At 46.8% G+C, this 20,688-nt stretch overlaps 1 protein-coding gene across 6 annotated transcripts in view; it reads right to left on the reverse strand.

Moving 5' to 3' along the window:
• The window catches only part of CTNND2 (catenin delta 2), a 3,216,642-nt gene that overhangs the window by 674,528 nt on the left and 2,521,426 nt on the right, over window positions 1-20,688 (reverse strand). For all 6 annotated transcript variants that reach the window (XM_078687656.1, XM_078687653.1, XM_078687655.1 and 3 more), the window contains one exon: window positions 264-414. In XM_078687656.1, coding sequence (XP_078543782.1) covers window positions 264-414 — 151 coding nt within the window. The remainder of the gene's footprint in view (window positions 1-263; window positions 415-20,688) is intronic.

The raw sequence follows: 20,688 nt of genomic DNA on the forward strand, positions 1-20,688 counted from the left end.
GAAGCACATCCAAATAGATGCAACTCAACAAACAACAGTGCATAACCCCTGGCTTCTGTAATACTTCTGTCGCACACATGAAAATGATAAACAATGCTCTTTTAAAAAATGTGATGAATCATGAATTGCTCAGCCCTAAACTTAAGATATTGGTGTAACCAGGACAACGATGACCACCTTGTAATATAGGCATAGAAATCGATGTTTAATTGTGCGATCTTACCTCTACTTTATACAGAGAAGATAATATTCCCCCAACCTACCTATTAGTTCCTTGTTTCTGACATCTAAGGCCATGTTCCGCAAAGCCGTGGCCACCGCACACACCACTCGATCATTGTCTATTCGAAGCAGCTCCACCAGGATGGGCAGGCCCTTCTCCTTGCGAACAGCAGCGCGGATGTACACTGACCACTGTGGAGACAGAGAGCAGATGCTAATAAAGGGAAGGACCAAGAACTGTGAAGAATCGCACACTCCAGAAATACTCAGAGCAAGACACGTGCACAGTTTCTTCAGGTCATGAACACCTCACGTCAGTTTACTCTGGACTGTCCTCGGGTGACACATCTGTGATACAGAAGAGACCCTCAGGAAGACGATCAGCAACAGAAACAACTAAGGGGCCGATTATGATTGCGGTGAACCTGCATCCTCCGGGCCGCCGGAAGCCACCGCCGGCCCGGAGGATGCGGATTCACCGCTGCGGTGTGTGTACAGACCCCCCGCCAGATTAGGATGGCTGGAGGGTCATCGGCGGACGGGGAGACGTCCGCCGCTTTTCCGTCGCGAGACAGCGGCGTAAAAGCTCTAATATGGTGGCGGTGTCTATCAGACACCGCCAGCCATATTAGGATTTGCCCTGGGACATGGCTTTCCGCGGCGGCAATGCCGCCACGAAAAGGCACAGGGTCTTTTCTTTGGGGGCCCGTTGCGGGCCCACAGGGTGAAGGGGGAGGGTGGGGGTGCACTTGGGGGGTACCTATGGTACCCCCCTGCATTTGCATGCACGAAGCGGCAGGCACCGCGCGGTGCCTGCCGCTTTGTGCATGCAAATGCACTGCTTGCAGTTTTAACATTGCGGCGGGTGCTGCTTCAAGCAGCACCCGCCGCAATGTTAAAAATACAGGATGTGACTGCCTGGGTGGCGGTCACATCCTAATTCGCACGGAGGGACCGCCGCTGCCCCTGCGGTCGGTCCCTCCACCTCTGGGGTGGCGGACGGACGCAGGTCCGTCCGCCATCATAAAAGGCCCCTAAGTTAGGAGACCCCTGACCATCAGCTGCCATCCCTGTCACCACTCTAGCTTTCCACAAAATGGGGGCCTCGTCCAATTTAAAAAGAATACGGAATCTCTTTCACGCATCAGTGGATACCACTCTTCCAGGACACCTGAGGTGGGATTCGGGGCTCTGAGCCTGGCAGGATGGTAATACTGTGGGACGGGTGCGCTGCCATACATTGCCATAGCACTCGCAAGTCTGAACTGGCGGCTTCCCATGCAAAGGTGGGGACACAGCAACATTTCCACTGGCAGAGTCTCAGCTGACTCCGCCGCCTGAAAACCATAAACTGGTGGCCATCCTCCACTGGGATGCAAAGTCACAGAGGCAGTATCCCTGCCCCCTTTACTGCAGTCTTGGGAATAAAAATGGGAAAATCTCCCTGACCTAAGGGGCACAATCTCATGCACACCAGTGTAGTTTTCCCACGCTGAGAGTTTAGTACTGAACAGCAAAAATGTAGCTGAGCATGCCAACTAAACATGGCCTCCTTGGCATTAATAAGTGAAGGAAGTGTAACCGTCAGACTGGTGGAAGCGCTTTCTTCACTGAGATTCATGTACTTTCAGAGATGTGGTAGCAGGGCCAGACTGGCCGTAGCGGGCACCGGGCGTTTCCCGGGTGGGGGTGTTGGGCTGCGGGGGCTGGTTTCGTTTCTCCGTGGGCTGGAGAAGTGGGGGCCAGTTTTTTATATGTGGGGGCCGGTTTCATCACTGGGGGCCGGTATTGCAACAAAAGCAAGAGCTATACATTTTACTAGCACCTATCTAAAGGCGCCCCACCACTCCCAAAGCAGCAATCTGCCAGGTCTGAATGCTGTTCCCAGTCCGGCCCTGCGTGATAGCCTGACAGGCTGCACACCGAGCTCTAAATGGACTCCTCTGACTTCTCCTAACGGGGCAGGCTTTAGGGCAGTGCGACCATTGCAACCGCACCTGGCGCTGACCTCATGGGAGCTGTGTTTGGAAATACCACGGGTCAAAGAGCACCAGCCACAGAGTTCCTTGTGTTACAGCATTTTTCAGGCAACAATAAAAATGAAAAAACAACTTTGGGGATTAATGTTTCTGCTGGAAAGAGATCAGAGTTTTATCTAGAGGAAGCCTCTGCTTATGATTAAGTAGTGCAGATGGTTAATATGCCTTCTGAACAGAAGATGTGTGTTGTGACTTCACCTTGGTATCTTCCTTCCCCTGCCACCCCCATGCCCGCTCCCCTTTGGTTCACCCCGCTGCTCTCCTGAAGGCTGTGATAGAATGTTCGTGACAGCACTGTTACCTGACACGACAAGCTGGAAGCACCGCGTTTATGATACTTTAATAAACTCCTTCTGAACCCCATCTGATTGGAAATTAATTACTACAGTTTTGGCGACGTTGGACGGAAGCTGGGCCAGGGTCAGCATGGTGTTTTCCCCCTGGAATGAATTTTGAAGCTTGTCGGAGAAAAAAAAGAAAAGAAGGTGGACTTACCAGTTTGTGGAATCCTTCCTTCATGTGGAGCTGTGCAACGTGATTAGACGGAGGAAGAAAGGAAGAATATTGGCAGCACGGCGAAAGCTGAAAGGGGGGCAGGTTCGGGTGATTTGCCCTTCATGTAAGCTGGTTGGAGTGCGGAGAATCGGGTCAAAGACACTGTCCTGCTCGTGTCTGTTGGGAGCAAGGAAGAAGAAAGGTGAGCCGGAGGTCTGTGAGGGAAGTTTGTCCCCGGTTCCATTCGTGATACTTTCCATGCCGTAACCAGCTTTGAGAGGAGAGCGGAAATTGGAGGTTTTTGTGACTGTTGTGAGCCTGCTGCTGAAGTAAGGATAATGACCCGTCGGGACAGCAAGCGTGAGGAGTGAGGGGGCGAACGGCGCCGTTGTTTTTTGACGGGGAACGCTGCTGAGAGTTAGCGCCGTCCTGTGGAGTTTGTCCCACGTCAGAGGTGAGCACACCGCTCCAGCGCGTGGATTGTTGTAGAAAAGCAGTGTTTTCAGCTGTCATCTCTTCACTGCGTGGGAGTTCAGTTGTGAGCAAGGCGATCTGTGTGCCAGAAGAACTGTTTTCAGAGGGAACTGGAAGCTCCTCACAGGAAGTTCCCGCCTATTGACTGAGAGAGGTGTTCATTGGTTCGGAGAGAAAATACACAAAAGAAAGAAAGAGGACTCTTCCCCTTTTCTCTTCGTGAAATTTTATGGAGAACTGTTCTTATGTAAGGTGTTTATTTGTTTGGGCTTAGCATAAGCGTGTTGTGGGTAATTTTCTCCACATTCTATGTCATTAAATACCTTTCCCTTAAAATAACATAAGACACTGAAGGGTGGAGTACCTGGCATTTAGGATCCTGCAGTTGAAAAGTATAGAGGGATCTGTGACAGATTACCTGGGTGGAATCCTTGCTGGATGGCCATGGCAGAAGCAGGAATGAGCCAGCCATCACCTTTCTTAAATGAACTGGGCAAGCCTGACATACCATGGAAGAGGTGGGAAGGTATTTTCAAGTCTCATCTCATAGCAATAGGGGGAGGAAATTACAACAATGTGAGGAAACAGCACATATTACTGCATAACTAGGGTATTCATGGCAGAAAGGTTTTTGAAGACATAACAGGTAGACAGGTTGACGATGAACAGGAGGAGGTAGAAGGTACTAATGTCTATGAATATACCTTGAGGAAACTGGAGGAACATTTTAAAGTTAAATTAAATGTGGTACTAGAAAGGCACAAATTTTACAAAAGGGTACAGAAGAAAGATGAAAAAGTCACCAATTATGTTGCTGTCCTGAGGGGTTTATCGGCCACTTGTGAGTTTGGGACTTTAACGGATTCTATGATAAGAGATCAGGTTGTTAGATGTACAAATGATCCTAGAATCCAAGAGGAACTTCTCACTAGAAATCCTGACCTGGAAGAGGCATTAAGTATAGCAAAAGGTTTAGAGCACACGGCGTTGTGCATGAAGGAAATGAGAATCCATGAAGGGGTGACTAGAGAAAAAAAGGAGAGTAAGGTAGTACAGGAAGGGGAAACAGTTTACAAGGTTGGTGAAAAAACGAAAAGCAATCCACGCAGCAACTTACATGGGTTATTGTGCTTTAAGTGTGGTAGTCCTAATCATTTGGCGAATAACTGGAAGTGTCCAGCCAGGGATCTGTTGTGTAGAAAATGTAACAGGAGAGGGCATTTTTCGAAAGTATGTAAGAATATCAATCCAAAAGTACACATGGTTGAAAATGTAGAAATTGCAGAAGGGGGTGAGAAAACCTTCATATTTCAAGTGGGGGATGATGATGTAAATGAAAGCAATGATTATCCCAAATGTGAAATTACCCTGGATGGAGAGAAATTTGAGGTGTATGCGGATTCATGCTCTCCTTATACTTTGATTGACAAGAGTTTATTTGATGAGAAGTTTGCAAAGTATGGGGTGGAGCTAGAGAAAGCTGATATTAGTCCAGTTGGATACTACAAGGAACGCATTCCATTAGAAGGTATGGCAAGAATGAAGATCACATTTAAGGACAGGCACACAGTGGGAAAAGTGTATGTAACCACGAGGGGATCTAGTCTCCTGGGGTGGAAGCAACAGAAAGAGTTAGGGATTAAGCTGGACCCCAACAACAGGGAGCAAGTGCTTTTAGTGGAGCCACCTAGTATTGCAGAAAACCTAACCACAGAGTTTAAGGAGGTGTTCAACGAAAATTTGTGTGCCTTAAAAAACTATATGCACAAAATCACCCTCAAGGAAGGAGCTGTACCGGTGGTACATAAAACACGGTCCATTCCTCTGCGCATGAAGGAGCCATTAAAGAACGAGTTGGATAAGCTAGTTAGCCATGGTGTGATAAAGGAGATAGAGAGCTCAGCATGGTTGGCTCCGGTGGTCATCACGACCAAGGATGGAGGACAGAACATTAGGCTATGTGTGGATTTGAGAGACCTGAACGCCAACATACATGTGGACAGATATCCTCTCCCGAGAATAGGAGAGATGTTGAGCACTATTCAAGGGGCAAAATTCTTCAGTGTTTTGGACCTGTCATCGGCCTATCATCAGATAGAGTTACATCCTGAATCACAATCCCTTACGGCATTTACGACTCCTTTCGGAAATTTTTAATTTATGCGGATGCCTTTTGGTTTGGCGTCCGCAGCTGCGGCCTTTCAACGAGTCATGCAGCACATCCTCAAAGACTGCACAAAAACAATGTGTTTCCAGGATGATATCCTGATTTATGGATCAGATGAGAAAGAACACAATGATAACGTCAGGGGGGTGCTAGGAAGACTGAGAGATGTTGGTTTCACCACCAGAGTGAGCAAATGTAAGCTGGGGGTGAGCTCAGTGGACTACTTGGGCCATACCATTTCGGAAGAAGGCAGCAAACCGAAGTGCGACCTAGTTAATGCTGTTAGAGATGCCCCTACGCCACACAACAGAGAGGAGGTGGTGTCATTTTTGGGACTTGCGGAGTACATGGCAAAATTCATCAAAGATTTCGCCACCATGTCCTATCCTTTAAGAGAGTTGGTAAAGAAGGATAGCATCTTCAGCTGGGGAAAAGACCAAGAGACAGCGTTTAAAGAAATTAAAGAGGCAATCATACAGGCTCCCTTCATAGGAAAATTTGATCCAGAGAGAGACATAATAATTACTACAGATGCCAGCAACAGAGGAATAGGGGCCACTTTAGCTCAGAAGGTGGAGGAGTCAAAGGTAGTAGCATTTGCGTCCAGGACCCTCACCGCCCCGGAAGCTAACTATTCAACGGTGGAAAAGGAGGCCTTAGCTGTATACTGGGCAATTAAACATTTCAAGTACTATGTGTGGGGAGTGCAATTCGAGCTACATACAGATCACAAGCCTTTGTTGCCAAAAAAAAATATGGAAGAAATGACTCCGCGAATAGCAAAATGGGTGTTGGGCCTACAAGGTTTTAACTTCAGAGCTGTATACATCCCAGGACAACATAACAAGGTGGCGGATTTCCTTTCAAGGGCTCCTATCCACGGGGATACTGAGGAGGAGAAGGTGGATGATACAATTTTGGAAATAGGTTTAGCAGCTGTGGCAAAGGAAGATTGGGAATCTCAAATGGAGCAAGACGAAACCTTGAAAAGGGTGAAGAAATACATTGTAACAGGATGGCCAAACAAGTGTAAAGAACTGGATACCGATATTCAACCGTACTGGAATGTAAGGGATGACCTTTCGGTGGAGGGGAAATTCATCTTTAAATCGGGAAAACTGGTCCCTCCAGAGAAGTTGAGGAATCAGGTGATCTTGCTGGCCCATGAAGGTCATTTGGGCAGAAGCTTGTGAAAATCAAGGTTACGTGCAGACTACTGGTTCCCAGAAATGGATCGAGAGATGGAGGAAAAAGTACGCGACTGTTATGCGTGCAGCCTAAGCGACAAGTCAAAAGTAACCAAACATTCCCCTATGATCCCGGTAGAGATACCCATGGCTCCATGGCAAAAGCTGGGTTTTGACATTACGGGCCCCATTCATGGTAGAGGCTCACAAGACTTGTATCTGTTAGTTTTGATTGACTATTATTCAAATTGGATAACTCACAAGATGGTATACAATATCAATCAAGTCTTTAATTCACTTCTTAAAGGAGGTGTTCTCAAGAGAAGGTCTTCCTACAACGATAATAACGGACAATGGTGTACAACTGATATCGGAGGAGATGAAAGAGTTTTTAAGAGACTGCTCGATTTCTCATATCTGTACACCTTTGTATTGTCCCAAGGCGAATGGCAAAGTAGAAAGAGCTAACCGCCTGCTGAAGGAAAGCATGAATCTTGCTAGCAAGTCTGGAAAAAACGTGGAGGAGGCCATCATGGAAACGCTGTGGGCATATCATACCACACCGAACTCCACTTCAGGTCACTCACCATTTGAGCTGCTGAGACGAAGGAAGGCAGGAACGAAGTTTTCCCCAAATTGGATTGGCAAAAATGTTCAGGTGGAAATTGATCAAGAGGAAATGAGAAAGAAAATTGAAGACAAACAGCGCAAAGACAAAGAATGGTACGACAGGAAGTGGGGTGTCAAGGAGAAGAACCTCAAAGAAGGACAAATGGTGTACATCAGAAAGCCAGATAGGGTAGGGAAGAAAGGAGACAAATTCTACGCCCCAGGAAAAATTAAGGAAGTAAAGAGTAATGTGGTAGTCATGGAAGATGGGAAAATGTGGAGCCAGGACCAAGTTGTTCCTCTTACAGTTAGGGACAACAAAATAAGAGGGGGAAATGCTGAAGCAGGTGACAGAAGGATGGAAAGGGGCCAAAGGAGAGAAGGTTTCAGAGTAAGAACATCCCCGTTCTGGCACAAGCAGTACAGCATGAGATAGCTAGTAGTTGCTCCACCCCTCTTATAGGATTCAGCATTTTGTTCCACTTGTCAACCTCACTTTGGGTTCTTCCTGGTGGTCTTCTGCGCAAGACTGTGTACCCAGGGTGTCTGCTATTCCCCTTTGGTGCATGTTGTTATTCTTTGGTACCACGTGCTCACCCTCACCTCCCGTTACCCCCCACCTCCTTTCCCCGTTGTGTTCTCCCTAGGGAGGATGGTGTGTTGTGACTTCACCTTGGTATCTTCCTTCCCCTGCCACCCCCATGCCTGCTCCCCTTTGGTTCACCCCGCTGCTCTCCTGAAGGCTGTGATAGAATGTTCGTGACAGCACTGTTACCTGACACGACAAGCTGGAAGCACCGCGTTTATGATACTTTAATAAACTCCTTCTGAACCCCATCTGATTGGACATTAATTACTACAATGTGCCATGTAAATTTTGTCACAGAAATCCTTTGGCAGTTCATTAGTTACATCCCTAATGTAGCACAGTGAGCTATAAACTGTCATCAAAGAGCGGCAGGCAAACTGCATGGTATAGGTTAAAACATAATGTTTTACCCCAGTCTTTCATTAGCGTAATATTGCTAAAAAGCTTTCAGGGTAGAAATTCATTCTTATTAGTAAAGCCAACCATTGTGGTAAGTTTTAAATTCTGAGTTTGTGCTTCTCCAGACCAAACTCTCCTAAAATATACTGCCTACTAGTAACGGTGACAGGTGATTCCTACCCCTCGTAATCCTCATCATCTTATGTAATAAATATTTATTAAGGACTGATTTACACATGCATTATTCATTGGCTCTGTATTATGTGTGTGGGATGCAAAGTGCTCTGTTACCCTACACGCTATAAAACAAATGAAATGAGTGTGAGAGAGGTGCTATGGAGAGATGAGGGGCACATGTGGGGCATAGTAGTGAGGGAATTCGATGATAAGGAGGTTTTTGAGGAGGGGGCACCAACAAAGATTGTTGCACTGGGCGCTGGACAGCATCAGCGCTAGAGCCGGCCCTGTCACCTAATATTAAAAATCCCAGTCACCAATACAGCTCATCAAACAGGAGACATATTGCAAAACACTTCCTCAATAACTTCAGCATCTGTTTCCAGGCATCTTTAGGTCACATCTTATAACTCACAGAAATACCCCAAAATATTATATGGAAAAAAGTACTCCATATCTTGCATATTTAGGATACAGCAAGTCACCTCGTAGTTCCTTAGCCTTATAAAGGGACTCAAATCCTGCATATACTGCCAAGGGATCTACGTGGTGACTTTCAATGTCAACTACTATGTCTGTATAGCAGCGAACACTAGTCAATTTACAAAGCCTACAGCGCTGAACACAAAATGGGGTATATTTATATAGCCCCTTTCAACACCACAATGTCATTTTTGGCGTTGTTCCTGTGGCGATAGGGGCTTTGCCTTATTTAAAAGGCAGGGTTAAGCCACTTAACGTGGCTTAACGCTGCCTTGTAAATAAGACACACTTTCACGCTACACTTAAAGTGAAAGGGGAGGGCAATGGGCCTATTTACAAGGGTGGCGTAAATAGGAGGCAGTGCCAAAATTAAAACCAGGGAAAACCTGGTCTTAAACAGGCGAAACGAGGAGAAATGCTTTATTTCTCCTAATTTTTGCTGTATCCATGTGTGATGTGTTATGCAACACACACAGAAAGAGCAAATCGCCATTGATTGTTTATGTGCAGGAAGGTTCCCTTCTTGCACATAAACACTGGGAAAAAAGACGGTTTGCAGCTTCTCTGTGTGCTGCATTTAGCAGCACACACAGAAGTTACAAAGTGCCATAGCTGATTGTTTATGTGCAGGAATGGACACCTTCCTGCACATAAGTGCCTTGAGGCGATCTGATGAGGCCAGGGGGAGTGCGGCAGTCACCAGCCAGCCAGGCTAAGACCCAAAAGCAGCAGCACACCGGGTCCAGGAAGGATCATGCCAGACCCTAAAATGGAGGCCTAACCCCCCCCCCCCCGCCGAATGCATGACCGAATATGGGGATCAGTTAAGTAAGTGTCCTCGGCGAGCTTTAACAATCAACTCACTACCCAATCACAGCAGCAGAGAATGCAAGGAAAGCGTGAGCATGATCCTCCCCCGCAAAATACATTTTACACAAACTCCTAAGCGCAAAGAGGCCGATCAACATGGCCGATGTCCAGTGGAGCTGCCTGGACAGCTATGGAGGAGATCGGCTCTGAGTCACCCCCTTGGCCGTCACCTACCCAGCCGGACTTTGGACATAGTTCTCCTCGTTTCTCCACTGTATATATTGTTGTTGTTATTAGCACTTGTTTTTGCAGAGTAACACTGTTTTGCCATCCGATGTTTTTAATATGCTCTTGTAACTGTGATAATGTTTGCAACTTGAAACTCACTGATCCTCTTGTAAAGCGCTCTGATACCTCCGGGTCTAGCCAGCGCTATATAAAACTCTTTACATAAATAAATAAATACATAAATAACGAATCATTCCCCTGCAACGCAGAGACCCTTGCACTATGGTGCAAGGGTGTCTGCGTTGACGCTAGCGCTAGCGTAGGGGGAAACGGAGGGCTGCATTGTATTCTTCTAAATACGGTGCAGCCCTGCATTTCAGAAGTGACTAAGCGCATTGTTAAGCCAAGGAAGCTAAAGCCACGCTCTGCCACTTCTCTCATAAATATGCCAGAGGGTTTGATTAATTAAGAATAGCACCTGGGGCATGAGATTTGTTGAACTATCTTAAGTCAGGAAAAGGGTCCTCATTTATAAAGGATTTTGTTCTGACTTACAACAGTCATAAGAGAGCATTTTCGTTTCTCCTTTAAAAAAGTCTTACAAGTGTCTTACACCAGGGGGAAATGACTATTAAATAGGGCCCATACTGAAAGCACTTTCTAGTATGTCAATATAGCTTCGGACAATAATCTCTGCAGTAAAAAGACTATTAGCTACTACTATATTAACACAGTAGCTGGCAACAATCTTTTTTATAAACCTACAACTCCAGTGGATTTGAACTGTTTGGAGTAACTGAAATACTAACATGGAGCTCCACAGCAACCTGCAAAAAGACACAATTCCCTGGAACGTTCTATGGTCAATAAGATGTGGATTTCGCTGTGGATTCAAGCTGCATTTCATACACGGGGCCCAAAAAGGTCGAAGCCGATCTGGGTTGCTTGTATTTCTGTTTGAGGTGACATGCCCTTGCAGTTTGAGATGGACCGTCCCTTTTGGGTTGGATCAATGTCTAATTTGCATTTGGTTGTCTGGGAAATTCGAGCTAAAAAAAGCTGAACTGAAATGCCACCCAAAGTGCCTTCAAGTGGCTGAGATTAATTCACACGTTACAGCCATCTCTTTTGGCGCAAGCTCCTAAGGGGCATAAAAAATGGACTTTGTGGAGGACCTGGCCCCCAAGTGCACTGACATTTCAACTTTCTCAGTGTCGCCCCTTTCTATCCACTACAAGAAAGCATACACACCTTTTAGAAAGAAAACCTCAAAACTCTTAAATAACACCGTTTGAGGACAAAGCTTGGCCTACGCCTTTTTAATCAAAACTGGGGGCTTGAGAGGAAGGTGATGTGGTATTGGGAACACCTGTTATCGTTGACATACAGCTACACACCGAAGAACAAACAAAGGGATCACTGTGAGGGCCAGGATGATTTTTGCTGTTCAAGTCAGCGCTTTCCTTATGATTGACGTAGGTGCTTAATCTAGCAATGATGAATGGAAAAAACCCATACATCTTAAGGAAAGCAATGTGCTGGATGTCACTCCGAGAAGCAGAACTCCTGTTACTCAGAGACAGCACTTTTATGCATGAGACTAGCAGCTCTGAAAGAAATGTTTATTGCTACGATGACACCGCTTTCGTGTAGTTTTTCCAGCATTGTGTCGATCTACCATCCATCTGTTTCTGAGGCTCCACGGGCCCTACTCTCGGTGTTTGCACTGATTTGTTTGGGTTATATACATTTCGGCGTTTCAGCTGTAACCTTCATGGCCTGAATAATAAGGCATGTGCTAATGTACAGAATAGTGAGCGGTATTTCACCAGCCCTCTTGCATGCCCATAAACTAGTGCACACAAAGTGTGCCGGGTCACCTATGAAATTGGTACCTCAGTATATGTTGTTCCATGTACTGATGTGTGTAGTAAAGTAGGGTCTGCTTCCTATGGTTACCCCCACTTTTTGCTGTGTTTCACTGGTTTTTGGACTTTAGTCTGGCTGTGGCCCTGCTAATCGGGACCACAGCCTAGCTGTTCTCTCTCTAAATTGATACCATGTACTTTAGGTACATACCTGATTGGTTACTGGGTTACCCTTGTGAGTCCTTGTATATGGTACCTTAGGTACCCAGGGCATAGGTACCCCAGAGGCCTACCAGGGGCTGAAGCATGCATTGTGCCACCCCTGGGAAGCCTTCCAAAATGGCACCACAGGTCTGCACTTGTAGCCTGGGTAAGGTGGTGTAAGCACTCCTTACTTAGATATAGTATACCTATATCTACCTTAACATATACACACATATTAACCTATAAGTCACTCCTATGGCAGGCCTTAACAATCATGAAGGCAGAGTGCTTGGTTTTGTTTGAGAGGGTGCCCTAGCATGAGCTGAGGCCCTCCGCAGATTTCGGAATTATCTCCTTATAGCTGTTCTATGATGTAGTCATACCATATACTCTTAAGTGCATTATAATCCTCGCGGTTAATGTTAACTTTGGTTTGGCTTTATCAAAACATGTCATGTTTGGTGTCAAACACTTTGGAATACTACCCTCCCCCCCCTACCAGTTCTGGCGGCAGGGGTAGCTTTCCACCCTTCTAGAGGGAAAAGACATGTACACACTGGTATACCCGGTTAAAGTTAAACAGAGCCCCAGCATCACAAAATGGATGCTGCTGCCACAGACAAGAGTCTGTCCTCCTGCTGCTGGACGAAACTCCGGCAGAGGAGGCCTGGACAATAGGTTTCCTGTCCAGGGAGGTGCTGGCACCTCCCCAGACAGACTTTAGTGTATTGGGGCAGGGTGGGTTGCATTCAGTGAATGCTTTTCAGACACTGCCTGGGGCACAATAGGTGTTCCATGCATTATCCAGTTCAAACCGGTTGCTGGGGCACTCCAGCCCCAGCTCTGACGCAAAACTGGACAAAGGGAAAGGGGTGTAACCACCCCCTCCCCAGGTCCACCCATAGGTGGGACCCTAGAGTTAGTTCAACCCCTAAACATACTATAAGTATAGGAACCCAGTCCCTAGGACTTTAGATAATCCTGGACGAAACCTTGAAGAAGAAATCTTGGACCTTCGACATTTAATTTCGACTGAAAGACTGAAGAATCTCCCTTTTGGTCAAGGGGTGACCTCCCTGTTCAAACAGGCACCAAAGCAGCATCTTTGCAACAAAGCCACTACGCATATAATAGAAAAAGGAGCTTATACAACAAATCACATGAGAGCGGCTAGAAGACCATGCAGATGACACAATAATTACAAAAAGGTGTAACATGTCAAAAAACAGTCTTAATTGTATAGTAACACCAGGAGGCATACAAATTCACATAAACAATCTTGGGGTACACAATTCGTTGTTTGGGTAGGAGGAACCACCTAGGTGGTCAGCAATATTACAATCAAAATTAGTTATATGCCAGAGGGGGCAGGCTCTCACTGTTCATGTTGTTACAAATAGGTGCAAAATGGTTGCCAAATATCCTTCAGGCAGGAGAAAGGTGACAGTGCCAAAGCATACATTTTGCTAGTAGTGTCACAGAATCCACCCTACCTCAGTTGGGAGGAGATCACCTCCCCAACAGAGCTAGGAAAGCTCTGAAAGATCTTCACTGGCTCCCGGTGGCGGCTAGAGTGCAGTTTAAGGCCATGTGTATAGTTCACAAATCATTCCATCGCACTGGCCCGGCAATTCTCCATCCTGTGGTTACGCCTTATGCACCGTCCAGAGCTTCACGCTCTGGCTCTCTTCAGCTTGTAACCACAACAAAAATTAACAAGGTTCGCTGGGGTGGTCGCTCCTTTTCCCATACTGCGGCCAAACTTTGGAACTCCCTGCCCCTTTCCCTCCGAGAAAACAACAATCTCATGTCCTTCAGAAAGGCTCTAAAAACGCACTTGTATGCACAAACGTGCTGACCTACCCGGTGCCCGCTATAAATAATCAGTCTAAAGCGCTGCGAGGCCTCCGGGTAGTTACGCGCTATATAAGTGCAATTTTTCATTTCATTTCATTTCATTTCAATGTGTGGCTATGTCACGCTTTGCAAGCAGCAGTGCCATTGCCTGAAGCCTACAGACCCCCTTCGGAATATTTCAAACATAACCTAATAATGCACAGGGGAGATCGGGTCTAGGAGTAATAGCTACAATTACAGAGAGCTGGGAGAAAATGGCTATCCTATAATCTCCAATATGAGTGCACGTCCAACTGAGATGTGCAAAGCCAGCAACGTCTGAGTGACATTTAGGGCATGCGGAGGACCTGGTAGGTTCAAGTTTGGCTAGGAACTGAAGAGTAGCAAACTCCTTGCTCAAACTCCTTGCTCAAGCTTACTGTTCCTCGCGTGAGGAAAGCTAGACTTGGAGGCAGGTCCTTTTCGGCCGGCACGGCGAAACTTTGGAATTCCCTGCCAACTGCCATCCAATCCGCCATGTCAGAAGCCAGCTTTAGGAAACTCCTAAAAACTTGGCTTTTTATGCAATAACTCGATTCTTTCTCCTGACTTTTCACTCTTGTTGTAGGACTCGCTAGCGCCGGGACACCTCCCCTGAGGTAGCTGTTCGCGCTCTATAAGCTTCTGTATTATTATTATTATTAGCATAAGTATAACTAAGGAATTTAAAGTGTATCAATTTATGTCTGTGATTGAAGGAGATGAGTTTAGTCTGTTGGCAGCAATAATTCCAAATTCCATCTGTTAAGGGGCATTGAAAGTCCATTTCCCACAATTCCTGGATACGATTGTCCCTGGCCGGGAGCAGAGCAAGACAGGTGTGGTAGAGCTTAGAAGCTAGATGCCGCCTCTCTGTATCATCAATGAGTGTGGATAGTGGGTTGAACTCCTCAGAGATCAATGAGTAGGAAGGGATTTGAGCGCGCAGGGCACTGTGCACTCGTCGCAGTTCAAAGTGATCCATTGGTGTTTCTGCAGCAAAGCGTTCATCCACAGAGTGGGAAAGGGCATGATCATCTGGGAAAAGATCCCCTAATGTGTGTAGTGCATACTTTCCAAGTGTGTTCTTCACAAGGGACTCCAGGGTCGGGGGTAGCAAGTGATTATCAGCGAGCGGTATGGAAGGAGAGTATATAAGTTCACCATTCAGCAGTTGAGGAAGTTTTCGCCAAGCCCAACAGGTGGTAGATAGGGTTTGAATATCTGTAGGGGCAAGGGGGATCCCTTGGGTAAGGAGAGACCCAGTGCTTAATTTGTAAAAAAATGAAGTGCCAGGACCCCCATCAGGAGGCCACTGCAGCCTACACCACCCATTGCCCCCGCCAGTGCTGCCCACGGCAATATCAAACCAGCTACTAATCATCACACTCCTACAAGTATGACAATTCAGACTATTCCAGGTCCCCAAAGCTATAAGATTAGTATGGGCGGCAGGTAATAGTAATGTTTAACATATATTGAATTAGTAAACAAACTGTTGTTGTGCTCACGCGAAATCAGACCAACAGCCCACCATGTGGCAGAGAGTCATAAGTGCTGTTAATTAAGTGCCGGTGCTGAGCACCGGAAACCACCGGCACAAATTAATCACCACGTACGTATGGGAGCACTAAGGCCTCCAATCCCACGCAATGTCTGCGGCCTACCCAGACCAATCTTAGGAGAAGACTCCGAAGCGTATTGAAAAAGCCATGGTGAGGGGGATGGTAATGTTCAGAAATAGATATAAAAACGTGGAAGGACCACCATTTTAATAATGGCTATGCGGCCAGCCATCAAGAGAGGTCGACGTATCAAACTCTCAGTTTGGGTCATCAAGTGGTCAACCACCAGTCCATAGTTCAACAGAAGGACCTGTTTTTTTCACAGTGAACGTGGATGCCCAGATATTTGACCATGTCTTCACACCACTTCAAAGGGTATTCGCATACATTTGGTGTTGTTGCATCAGTGAGTGGAAACAATTCCAATTTTACCCAGTTTATTTGATGGCCTGAAAAGAGATCACATTTTAGAATCTCACAAACAATGGGATCTAAGATAATCACTGGTCGAAGCACAAACAGCAGGCTGTCATCGGCATATAATGAGAAGGAAGCTGTAGGTCATGGTGAAGGTGTTTTTCTTGTAAATGCTGGACCAGTGGGTCCATAGTCAAGATAAACAACAAATGGGACAGCGGACAGCTCTGTCTCATCCCCCTAGCTATTGTGAATGGGGCAGTGAGTGAGCCATTTGCCCTGATGGAACCTGTAGGCTGTGAATAAAGCAACATAATGAGAGATGTGAACCCACGAGCTAGGTCCCATTTCCGGATCATTGCAAACAGAGAAAGTCACCCCAATGAGTCAAAGGCCTTCTTTGAGTCGAGAAATTATGCAACAGCAGGGACCTAGACAGAGATTCTGTGAAGGACCAAAAACAATGTATGTAAAATTAGAGATGTGGAATGGTGGTGATCGAACCCCGACTGCAATTTTGGCTAGAATCTTATTATCAAAATTTAACAGTGAAAGCAATCTATGAGATTCACAAGGAAGTGGGTATTTACTGGGTTTCAATTATTATGTGATCACTGCTTTTTGGAGAGTGGGAGGAAAGACACCTGTGTCAAATGACTCGGTGTACATGACCAGTAGATGTGGCAAGATGATGGTGCATGTAGGCCTTAGAGAAAAGTCCCATGAGGCCATCCAGTCCAGGTGCCTTGGACCCATCAAGGGAATCTATGGCGGTGATGACCTCCACTGCAGTGATTGGTTCACTGAGGAAAGGTTGTTGCGGTGTGGTTCGCCCTAAGTTGGCAGGGTATGCCCAGACGTGGGTCCCTTGCTCACTTACCACTGAATTCAAGATAGCCTGGCTGATGAGGGTTATGAACCCGAAACCGGTCCTAGGATGCTTGTTTCCGGTCCAGGGAAGACATGGCTTGGCAGTTGGGGCTGGACTGTTCCCATGAGGCACAGGGTCAGACTGATTTGCATATGGCCATGTCTGAAATGGGGTGGTGGAGTGAGCTAAAGAATGATGATGGATTAAACCCAGATCAGTTGACTGGGGGTGAGTGTTTGATTTGCTCAAACACTCCATACATCATCCCCTTTGGTATCTCTTCAGGATTGTCAAGGCCTGCTAGAGGGGTGACTGGTTTTAAGTGCAGTGACGCAGGCTGCACTGGCAGTTCCGACATTCTCCTCCGCCAGCATGCCATTTCCCCCCAGCCATATTAGACTGTCTGCTGGTTTTCCGCCGGTCACACAGGTGACCGGGTGGAAAAGGGGCCTGATATGGTGGCAGTGTCTACTAGACACCGCCATCCATATTATGATGGCAGCGGGAAGCAGCCTTTCCCCGGGGCGATGTTGCTGCCACGGAAAGGCATGCAGTTTCCTCAGTTGGGGGCCCGTTGCGGGCTCCCAGGATGATGGGGGTGGGGTGGCACATGGGGGGTAAATATGGTACCCCTATGCATTTGCATGAATGACGTGGCAGGCACCGCGCGGTGCCTGCCACGTTGTGCATGCAAATGCGCACATGCCTTTTTTGTATTGCGGCGGGTGCTGCTGACAGCACCGCCCACCACAATGCAAAAAATGTGGGATGCGCCTGCCAGTGTGGCGGGCGCATCCTATTTGCCCATGCGGGACCACTGCACCCTTAGCCGGCGGTCCCATTTCATGGGGCGATGGCGGGCGTACAAAGTCGGCCCACCATCATAATAGACCCCTTACAGTATACTTCTCAAATTTCATATTACACTATGCTAATTCAAGACTAATCCTTTATGGGTTCCAGAGTAGTGTGCTACTCACCAAAAAAGCACTTCAACACCTCATTAGGGGTAGCAAGCGCTATATAAATGCAAACCTTTTCCATCCCACCGCTATCATTCTCAATCCAAAACACTGACTAATATCCACTACTCAAATTACTTTCACATTTCACTATACTTATCCACCACTAATTCTTATGGGTGCCGGAGTAGCGTACTACTCGCCAAGAAAGTACTTCAACACCCCATTAGGGGTAACAAGCGCTATATAAATGCTAACCTTTTTTCCCACTTCTATCCCTCCGTTATCCTTCTAAATCCAAATAACTGACTAATATCCACCACTCAAATTACTTTCATATTTCACAATACTAATTCCCCACTAATCCTTTATGGGTTCCGGAGTAGCGGGCTACTTGCCAAAAAAAGCGCTTTAACACCCCATCAGGGGTAACAAGCACTAAATAAATGCAACACTTTTTCCCTCTTCTATCCCTCTGCCTTCCTTCTGAATCCAAATAACTGACTAAACTTTCCACCACTTAAATTACTTTCCTATTTCACTATACTAACTCAACACTAATCCTTTTGGGTTCAGGAGTAGTGCGCTACTCCCTGAAAAAGCGCTTTGACGCCTCGTCAGGTGTAGTATGCGCTATATAAATGCAATTACAATACAATACCATGTCGAGTGAGATATTGCATTATGGGGGTTATTAGTGCCCCTGGTGTTACACGTCATGAGTGAGACCTCGACCATGGGGCCTGATGTGCTACATGACATGTTCTTGCAGAGTGTTATTGTGGAAATTAGCTTTAGGCCACCAATATAGTAGGTCTTGAAATTGAGAAAAACATATAAACACATTTAAACCAAAAAAAACCTCTCACCTATCCCACCCCCCCACCCACACCAGGGCCATTAATGCCCAGGGAATACCCATATTTTATCTAACAATTTTCCAAATGATACAAAGATATGAACGCAACACTGGTACAACTTGTCTCCAAAGTGAACAATGGAAAAAACAGTGTATGATATGGACAAACCAAACAATACTGCAACATGTAAAGGCAATGGGTACAATGCAACCTGGTGGGCACAGCCCATTTTCAGCTGAATTATACCATTACAGAGTGTGAGCTGTCAATCAAGGTTGTGAATTCTAAAGCCGATTAATCTGGTGGAAACAGATCCGAGCTCTTCATGGTGTATATATCTGGAGGTAAATGTTCTGGGGTACCATGAGAAGCAGATGGGCAGTCCTTGGCATACTGCTTACAAAAAGCGAGCGCGTCTGTAGGGGGTTCAAAGAATTGTGCTTTCCGGTGACATTAACACATAGCTGAGCCTCTTACAGCATGCCGTAACTCAGACCTAGACACCTGAACGCAGATTTGGCATCAGTGTATTTGTGGCGTGCCTCCTGGATGACCATGGCAAAATCTGAAGAGAAATAAAGTTTGGAGCCCTGATACTGCATTTGTCCATGTTAGCGGACCAGCTAGAGTGCGATATCACAGTCTCTGAAATTTAGTAGGCTGGCAATTATAGGGTCCGGGGAGGTTCCAGGGTGCTAGGGGACAAAGTGGGCGTGTTTGACCACAAAGGTGGTAGTAATATGTTCGCGGCCAAAAAGTTCAGTGAGGAGGCGTTAAACAAATTGATCCATTTTTCCGGTCGCTGTGGACTCTGTAACACTGAGTATACGCATGTTATTTTGGTCTGATCTAGCCTCTAAGTCTTAAGTTTTATGGCAACCATTCTAACCAGACGTTCCAACTTGTCAAGCCTTTTTGCCATCTTTACTGCGCCATCTTCTAGTGTAGAGAGGTGTTCCTTGTCCCCATCTAGACAAGTCTAATGTCTGTCTAGCCGTTTCCCCAAGCCATTCAATCAATAAGTGTGCATCCATAGCTCGGAAGCCGTATCGTATCTCTGCTATTAAGGCTTTAGTGGTGGTATGTTGTTCAGGAGCCCATGGACCCACCACATTCCCAGCTAACTCAGTAGGGCCTTCTGACCTATCTATGTCTTTAGTATGCTCAAATGGCAGCTTCCTCTGCTTTAGATCTGTGCGCCCCACACTGAGTGGTGCTTGGCAGTGAGGATAGATGAGCAGCAGTGTGGCTGTGAGGGCTGGCGGCAGCCAAATAGGTTGCGAGCAGCTGGGGTAAAATCAGATTTACTGGTAAGGGGGTCATGCAGGAGAGCAAGCAGGCAGAAGAAATATGTTAGTTTGGCCTCGTCAAAAAATGGGTGGTGGGTGTCTGTAGCAGTGGGACCCAGCAATGGGATTCAGAGCCACAGTCATCCAGTACGCAGCTAGCAGTCCGTGGGCTGAGGCAACCAAGGCCAGCTGTTGATTGCTATATGAGGGTACGCATCTAGGGGGAAGTAGTCACTGCACTTGGGACGGCTGACTCTTTCAGAAATGGAGCTCAGTCTGATGTAGGCCTATCTCTGAGGTGAAGAGGTGGCCCATCGTGGCAGTGACCCAGAGGGAGCAGGCGGAGAGGTCACTCACCATATACACACCCGGAAGCCACGGTCCAGACCTCTGGTAGTAAGTCACCTCGCCCCACAAGCCCCCACAATGAAAGGGCAGTGCCGCAGGGAGGCCCAGGCAAGGCTGCGGACAATGCCGGCAGCCAGTGGGCCCAGTGAGTGCGGGTGGTTCAAACATGCCCCAGGTGGCTAGGCATCGTTATGGAAATCTCAGTCACCAGTGTCTCCGGCAATGACCCAGCGCTACACCACAGGGAGGGGGGTGCTCCGCGGCTCGATGTAGCTGCTGAATATATCAGCGTGCCTGCTGGGCCCGCAGATTTAACGTCGGTGCCTGTTGCAAGTAGGCTGCCCAGGTTACACTCGATTGAGTTATATGCACGTCCCCGGGAGTGGGAGCGGCAGCAACCCTTAGTGTTACAGCTAACACACAAAACGAGTCGGACAAACTAACTCGCCTACGTAAAAAACAGATCCGGACGGACCTTCACGGCCATTTTTTACTTCAACACCTTAGGGCTGGAACTATTCCAGCAGGACTAATTGTCCGTAACATCCCT

The sequence above is a fragment of the Lissotriton helveticus genome, chromosome 4_1 (genome assembly GCF_964261635.1).
Source record: "Lissotriton helveticus chromosome 4_1, aLisHel1.1, whole genome shotgun sequence".
NCBI lineage: Eukaryota > Metazoa > Chordata > Amphibia > Caudata > Salamandridae > Lissotriton > Lissotriton helveticus.